Source organism: Mus caroli, unplaced genomic scaffold (genome assembly GCF_978045245.1).
Source record: "Mus caroli unplaced genomic scaffold, Mus_caroli_1 scaffold_14, whole genome shotgun sequence".
NCBI lineage: Eukaryota > Metazoa > Chordata > Mammalia > Rodentia > Muridae > Mus > Mus caroli.
Genome location: NW_028227269.1, coordinates 36263481 through 36272500, shown reverse-complemented (window position 1 = coordinate 36272500; position 9020 = coordinate 36263481). Strand labels below are relative to the sequence as shown.

The 9020-nt window shown below is 37.4% G+C and overlaps 1 protein-coding gene across 5 annotated transcripts in view; it reads right to left on the bottom strand.

The window, feature by feature from the left end:
* Dgkb (diacylglycerol kinase beta) overlaps window positions 1-9020 on the bottom strand; it is a 757709-nt gene that overhangs the window by 525579 nt on the left and 223110 nt on the right. For all 5 annotated transcript variants that reach the window (XM_029484790.2, XM_021178684.3, XM_029484791.2 and 2 more), the window contains one exon: window positions 7064-7217. In XM_029484790.2, coding sequence (XP_029340650.1) covers window positions 7064-7217 — 154 coding nt within the window. The remainder of the gene's footprint in view (window positions 1-7063; window positions 7218-9020) is intronic.

Genomic DNA, 9020 nt, shown 5'->3' with positions numbered 1-9020 from the left:
GGATTCCCAACACACCCACAGTGACACTCTTCCTCCAACAAGACCACACCTATTTCAACAAGGCCATAGCTCCTAGTAGTGCCACTTCCAATGGGCCAATCATATTCAAGCCACTTCACAATGTATTACTAGGTAGTTTAGTGGAATCAATTATTTGCCTATTGGTAAAAGACTTTGAGTTCCAAAGAAGCAAAAAATATACAGTGGAAAAAAAGACAGCATCTTCAATAAATGTTGCTCATCTAACTGGAAGTCTATATGTATAAAAATGAAAATTGATCTATATTTGTCATACATGAAGTTTAAGTCCAAGTAGATCAAGGACCTCAACATAAAACCAGATACACTGAATTTAATAGAAGAGAATGTAGGAAAGAGACCCGAGCTCATTGACACAGGGGGAAATTTCATTAACAGAATTCCAATGACTTAGGCTCTAAGAACAAGAATTGAAAAATAAAGCCTCATGAAACTGTAAAGCCATTATAAGGCAAAGAACATAGTCAAAAGGACACACCTGAAACCTACAAATTGGGAAAAAAAACTTCACTAACCCCACATAGAGGATTGATATCCTAAATATATAAAGATCTCAAGAAGCAAACCACCAAAAAACCAACCAATCCAATAAAAAATGGGGTATAGAACTAAACAGAAAATTGACTACAGAGGAATCACAAAGGGTTGAGAAGCACTTAAAGAAATGTTCAAAGTCCTTAGTCATCAGGGAAATGCAAATACAAACAATGCTAAGATTCTACCTTATACTAACCAGAATGACTAAGACCAAAACCTCAGGTGACAGTAGATGTCTACGAAGATATGAAGAAAGAGGAACACTCATCCATTGCTGGTGGGATTGCAAACTGGAATAACCACTCTGGAAATCAATCTGGAGGTTCCTCAGGAAATTGGACATAGATATACCTGAAGACCCAGCTAAACCACTCTTGGGCATATACCACAAACTGAAGGAAAGGCCATCTAGAAATTGCCCCAACTAGGAATCCATCCCATATACAGTTACCAAACCAAGACACTATTGTGGATGACAAAAAGTACTTGCTGATAGGCGCTTGATATAGCTGTCTTATGATCGGCTCTGCCAGAACCTAAAATATATGAAGGTAGATACTTGCAGCCAACCTTTGGACTGAGCACAGGGTCCCCAATGAATGAATACGAGAAAGGACTAAAGGAGCTGAATGGGTTTGTAACCCCATAGGAGGAACAAAAATATCAATCAACCAGACCCTTCCCCAGAGCTCCCAGGGACTAAACCACCAACTAAAGAGTAGACATGGAGGGACCCATGGCTCCAGTCACATATGTAGCTGAGGATGACCTTGTGGGACATCAATGAAGTTGCAATTAGATCATAGAATAGATAACACTGAAGTTGGTCATATAATTCCATACCTTCATCTTTTATTTTCAAGGCAATTTGACTTCCCTGAAGTGTCCCCGGGCATAACAATTTAATTTAATGTATAAATTAATGTAGGGATAATATGATCATACTTAAAGACTGTTAGAGATAATCTTTCCAGGAAAAAATGACTAAGAAGAAACAAAACTTTCACAGTTACTCTTGATATATTCATCATTGTGGAGTCTATATTTTAGACATTGTTTGCCTTAAAAGATTAGGCAGACCTGTGTCCAAATGAGTTGGTAAGCTATATTAACTTTTCTTTTCATTTTTATAGTACTTAAAATGCAGCCGCTACTTCTAACTGCTATTAACAGATACCTGTAATGAAAAAACAAAATATTTAAAGGTAATTTTCAGTGCCTGTATGGAGTTGGCATAGTTATGAAGGTAAAAGTCAGGAATGCTATGAGAGAAATGTCCTCTGTAAAGGTGCCAGCTTCCTTCCCAAGGATATAATTAAGTTGTGACACTGTAATGATTATATCTTTTCCCATTTTTAACCCATTGTGTGCCAGGCAATTACAGTGAATCTTTTGCCGAGGCATTAAGTTCATGGAACATTTTAACATTTTGGAAGACAAGGTAGAAAGACTGTAAAAGAAGTTTGTAAAAGTTGAAGAGTACTGGAATAAAAGTGGCCTTTAAACAAGACAGGACCATCACACTCATGAAGTCACAGCAATCCAGGCATGGTGGCATATACCTTTAATTTCAACACTGAGAAGGCAGAGACAGGCAGATATCTATACACTGGAGGCCATCCTGGTCTACATAGTGAGACCCTATCTCAATGAAAAAACCCAATCATCAATAGAACAGAAAAATACAATGAACTCACAGAATCCTACACAATACCTATATACATAGTTAAACCAGTTAGAATTTCTATACAGATTGGGTAGGATGAACACAAGAGACCTAGCTCCTAGCTGAAGAGCTATTGTGGAGAGGCAAAGGTCAGTATTTTACTGCCATGGTCTCTAGTAGGTTGATCATACTCCAGTGACAGCCTACCCATGGATATATATCTCAGCAATATTTGACACTGTGAGTGCTAATTGATGATGGTGATGATGATGATGAGGTGATGATGATAAATAGGGCAGCAGGGGACAGGAAGTTAAGACTGTGGAGGTGGATTTGAGAGGATTTACAAATGGCCATTGACAGTGATTGAGTATGAGTACATTACATGCATTGATGAAATTCTCAAATAATTCCTAGAAAAAATTACATTAAAACAAAACAAATGCCAAGATTCCTGGGTGAGCAGAGCAGGTGTTATCCAGTCATTAGAAATAGCTGACTAAAAAAAGAGGCTTAGAGTCCATGGGGCAGAAAGAGAAAGAAGTAGGAAGGCAGGGGAAGCCTATAGTGTTATTACTTTCTTAATTATGTTGCATGGCTCAAAGAAATGGGTCATAGCAGAACAGGGCATCTCAGTAGTGTGAGTGATCAGGGTTTCATGTGTTCTTTCTTTGTTGCATACACTGGCTCCTAAATACAACTCGACTTTCATAGGTTTATGGTGTCAAAGATTTTAGTTGGCCTAAAATATAGTAATTTGACATAAGCACACTAATGAAACTTAAACTTGGAAAGTCAGGAGGTAGTAGCATCAGGTTTCTGCTTGATTCTTTTAGAGATTGGAAGTTGAGGTCTTGCTAGAAGACACAAACAATAATTAATGAAACTATGATCTTGTCAGTGGCTGGTTAATTCTGGTCATAACAAGTACTGGAGGGTACATTGTGTTTAACTCAACCCAATGCAGTTGAGGGTAGGAAGAATAGATTATAATGTTTGTAAATGTACTATTTGAGGATGCAGATCATCAAGACAAGTAGAGACATATTTGGGTACAATTTAGTCACCTTTAGCCTGTAAGAGGATAACCCTTGGGAGATTCAGAAAACCAGCTCCGTGAAGAAATGGTGCATATCCATGGTTTGTGGACCAAATAAACAGTCCAGGAGGAGACTTTGAGGCATTTAATGTTTGAGAGTACCAACGTTTAACTGTATTAAGCTTTTGCATTTATTTTTCTTTTAACTTTTCAAAGCTTTTACTTTTATTTATGTATGGGAGACAGGTACATGCTACAGCACATGTGGAGTTAGAGAAACACATTCCAAGTCTATTCTCTCCTTTCACAAGTGGATATTGATGTCGGAACTCAAGACATCAGGTTTGACAGCAAGTATTTTTACCTGCCAGGTCATCTCACCACTCCCAGTAGCTATTTTCTATATGATGTGAAAACATACATGATATATTTAGACTGAGAGTAAAAACTGCATAAACTTTAAGAATTAAAAATATTTTAAAAATGAAAATGAATTAGGGTATCATTTTAGTAGTAAACTATTTTCAGAAGATACATTTAAAAATAAAAAAAGTGCTAAAGCTATATAAATCCTGGTCAGTAAAATTCTGAAGTACGCATATTTATAAAATTCTGTTATTTTTCTTCATACTAAGGCCATGGTAACTGGAATGGAGATCTTAACATAGTAGAGTGTCTGAGATGAGAGTCACTGCTACTCTAAATTCTAAAGAGGAATATTAAAGTGTTGAAAATGTGTGTAAGGACAGTGTGATGCCTATAATTCAGTAAATTTCATAGAATGGAAGGGAAATCAGAAGTTGGCTAGTGGAGTAGCATATGAGGAACCTATGCCTTTGATGAGCTATAAGTGACAGGATAGAGCTATTTAACCATCTTAGAAGCTCCACGCATTCAAAGCAAATGTCAAGAGGCAATGTGGAACAAGTGGCAGTAAAAGTCATCACAAGATTAATTTCTCCATTTCATAAAATGTCATGCAGTTTATTAGGTAACTTGTAGCAAAGTGTATGTATACATACTTATATATACAAACTTTGTGACTGCACACAATGTTTAACATTTTTATGTAAAGACAACTGAATGGTTTGTGTGGAAATAGTGAAAGTTCTATTGTTGAAGGAATATTAGTAAATTGCCTCAGCTTACAGTTTGATAATGGCTCTATCATCTTTTTTTCTAAAATAGTTTTTAAGCTTATATTATTAGTGTGCAGGATTACACTTTTCTATAACTCCTGGTCTCTACCCCTTGTCCATGGTACTATGGCTTGCATTCCATGTTAGAGTCTGTCTGTCTGTCTGTCTTGGGTACTCAGAACTTTCAGGGATTTGCAATGTTTGAACCATTTTCAGAACAAAACATTTTTCTCACTCTCACTTTCTCACGATTGTGCATTGAATTGTTTCACAGAGCATGTGACACAACATAATAATATAAACAGATGCAGATGTGAGCTTTTAGTTGACTTCCAAGAAACAATACCCAAGGAGTTTCAACAGTGGAAAACAGTACTATACTTCAAAAGTCACTTAGGTTTGCTTTTTAAAGATAACAAATACTTTTAAAACAAGTTACTTTGCTATGATGTAATTGGTCGATTGCCCTTATTTCTCCAATGTCTAATCTTTAATGAAGCAAATATTAATAGATACAGCACAAATACATTTGTTCTCCAATTAAAAAAAAGTCCTGACATCAAAGAATGGGAACGTTACTTTAAGACTGCATTGCAGCACCCAAGCCTCCTGCCTCCCAAGACAAGAATACGGGAGTGAAGCAGTGTCAAGCCCCTTAGCACGCATTCTACAGCACAGGATCTGGGTAGCAGAGATTTATTTCTCCAGCTTGAGTTAGCACTAACTGTGCTAGGCAGAGTAATCCTCCTGATAGTTGGTGAAGCAGTCCTGGTACTAAGAAGAGGTACTAAGAAGATTAAAGTCTGTTTATGCCCCCACGGAGCTTCAGATCTGAGCAGATCAGTCTGGTGGTTCCTCAGAAAATTGGACAAAGTAGTACCTGAGAACCCAGCTATACCGCTCCTGGGCATATACCCAGAAGATGCTCTCACATGTAATGAGGACACATGCTCCACTATGTTCATAGCAGCCTTATGTATAAGAGCCAGAAGCTGGAAACAACCCAGATGTTCCTCAACAAAGGAATGGATACAGAAAATGTGTTGCACAATAGAATACTATTAAAAACAATGAATTTAAAAAAAATAAAAAAATAAAATAAAAAAAAACAATGAATTTATGAAATTCTTAGGCAAATGGATGGAACTTGAAAATATCATCCTGAGTGAGGTAACCCAATCGCAAAAGAACACACATGGTATGCACTCACTGATAAGTGGCTATTAGCCCAGAAGCTCGGAATACCCGAGATACAATTCATAGACCATATGTAGTTGAAGAAGAAGGAAAAACAAAGTGTGTATGCTTCAGTGCTTCTTAGACAGGGGAACAAAATACTCACATGAGGAAATATGGATACAAAGTGTGGAGCAGAGCCTGAATGAAAAGCCATCCAGAGATTGCCCCACTTGGGGATTCATCCCATATACAGTTGCCAAACCCAAACCCCATTGTGGATGCTGGGAAGTGTTTGCTGACAGGAGCCTGATATGGCTGTCTCCTGAGAGGCTCTGCCAGAGCCTGACAAATACAGAGGCCAGTCAGATGCTTGCAGCCAGTCATTGGCCTGAGCTCAAGGTCCCCATAGAGGAATTGGAGAAGGAACTGAAGGAACTGAGGGGATTTGCAGCCCTGTGGGGGATGAGAAATAGTGTCAACTGGCCAGATTCTGCCTCGGAGCCCCTGGGAAATGGAGTGAACTGGCTGAGTATGTGGCAGAGGATGAACTTGTTGGACATCAGAGTGGCCCTTGGTCCTGTGGGTGTTTGATGCCCCAGTGTATGGGAATGCTAGGGCAGGAAGGTAGGTGTGGGTGGGTGGGTGGTTGGGTGGGTGAGCTCCCTCATAGAGGCAAGGAGAGGGTGGTAGAATAGGGGGTTTCCAAAGTGGAGACCTGGAAAGGGGATATCATCTGAAATGTAAATAAAGAAAATATACAATAAAAGAAGAGACAAAAAGGAAGTTCTACACAGAAGACCCCGAGTTAAATCACTCAAACATTGCTCTTATTTCAAACTGTGTCCCAGGGCCTTGACTCTGCATTTTGGCTTCTCCAACCTAAGGACCATATAGGCTACCTACTGTTTTAGCAGTCTCATTTTTATTGCTATTTTTAAAGTCCTCCATCATCTTCTAAACAAGCTCCTGTTTTATATTCTTGGGGAAATGCAGCAAGATATATGTCATCCTAACTGGACTGTATCTATAGTGTGAAAATGTTATAAAGAAAAATAAAAAAAATGTTCTGAACTCACATATATGAATTTAAATGTGTAATAATAAATGCCACCATTGATTTTAAATATTATATGTTTCTTATATATAGGTTCTTTTAATTATATATTCAAATGTACAGTTGTTAATATTTGTCCAGCAATTTTGAAAAAAAATTCCAAACTTGATGAAAATATCTCTTGATGTCATCAAGATAATGTGAACTTCTATGTCAAATTATAAATCATAATGTATCCTATTTTCTACCCTGCTTATTTTGCTGGAGACATTTTAAAGATCAGTATCCATTATAAATTCCATGTAGACACACAGACAATTTTCAACCAAATGTTCTTTCTTCAATGTTGTGATACTTATATCTCTTTTATAATGCATGTGATACGTACATTTCTATGCAAACATACTCACCACCTGAAAGAAGAGCAGGCTTATTCTTTACATTTGGGCTAGAATGGGGGAATTTGTTGCTGAATGACATAAAAAGGTGGGCGGTGAAATCATCAGGCAGCTCAGCTTCCAGAAAGGTCTTCATGAATAGCTTGAAGCCTTCAAAATCTATGGTCTAAAAAAAAACATATTTAAGCATGTAATTTCAGATCCAGTGAAATAACAAGACATTTTACCATGTTCATAAATTACCTGAAACATTTTCTATTTCCAAGTCTACAAAACAAAGATGAGGCCAAGGCTTAGTGGTTCTAAGCTATTGTTGGCAATGGCAGGCATGTGTCTCACCTTTGATAGTGTAGAACAAAGATAACATGATGTCTAGTTAGATGTTTCTATCTCCATGACAACCGCATGATATAAACTTTTACCTTTTCAAGTTTCAAATTTTCTTTCCATCTCCATCAATAGGAAATTCTATTTTCAAACCCACAGAGTTCTGCTGGGTTGCTCAGATATATAGTGTGACCAAACTGATGTGGTATCATATATTTATATATCAAGCACATAGAATGATTAACATTTTCACCTCTTTTCTTCCCAGTAATGATAAATGTTTGAAAATTACAACCAACCAGACCCGCCCCCCCAGAGCTCCCAGGGACTAAACCACTAACCAAAGAGTACACATAGAGGGACCCATGGCTCCAGCCACACACATAGCAGAAGATAGCATTGTCTGGTGTCAATAGGAAGAGAAGGCCTTGGTCCAGTGAAGGCTTGATTCCCCAGTGTAGGGGAATGCCAGAGCAGTTAGGTGGGAGTGGATAGGTAGAAGGGGGAGCACCCTCACAGTACAAGGGAGAGGTTAGAGGGGGGTTACTGAGGGGAAACCTGAAAAGGGGATAACATTTGAAATGTAAATACATAAAGTATCCAATTAAAAAAAGAAAATTGTAAAATGTTATCAACAATAATGTCAAATTAAAACCAACATTAACTGTTTAATCATTTCAAAATTTCCCATAGAGAATTCTAATAAAATATATCATACAGTCTTTAAGCCTTCTTCAATCTGTACTCATTTGAATGTAGTCATTTCAGGGTAAGAGTCCTGAGCCACTTGATAGGCTATGGAAGGAACTATACTCTCACCTCAAGCTTAATTTGGCTACAGGGGAGACTCCAGAAAACATGCCTTCTCTCAGCAGAGAAGAAGACTAGCTAAGATGGCTATTGCTGGGAAATGGAGACAAAGGTGGGTTTTTTGGCTACCCAAGTACGTGGATAATATTGACTGATCTTGACTAGTACTCTTATCACTGAAAGGCCATGTAGAATGGGGTGTTTCTGGAAGCAGGGATAGTTGCTGAACAAGGAAAGACTTGGAGAATTACTAGGTATAGCATAGCTACAGACAACATGCCAGAAAAGATGCTGGGCTCTGAAGAGCAACAGTATGCATGGGAAGATCTGGGCTCTGAAGAGCAACAGTATGCATGGGAAGATCTGCCGCAACTCCAGAGCCCTGGTGGGGCCTTTCCTCATCCGGATTATTCAACTCACTAAAGTGGAATATTTTTCATTTATTAGACTGACTGAAAGGTGAGAAAAATTTCTGTAAGCTCTCTCTTTTAAAATGAAAAATGTTTATCTTTTATGTTCAATATTATTTGGGGAAAGTGAAAGAATGTATACACTATATTTTTATTCATTATGACCATATTTTATGTCACATTATTATTTTTAGTAAACTTAAGATAAAGTATATATTTTTAAGATATTAGTAGAAAATTTAAAGTTTAATATATGGGTAATGATCTGATTAAATTATATCTATGTATCAATAACTATGTACCTATGTATGTAATATGCATATACAAGTATATGTTTATATGTGCATATGTGATAAATGTATATATATATATATGTTTGTGTGTGTGTGTGTACATACACACAGCTGAGAGTTATCAGGTTA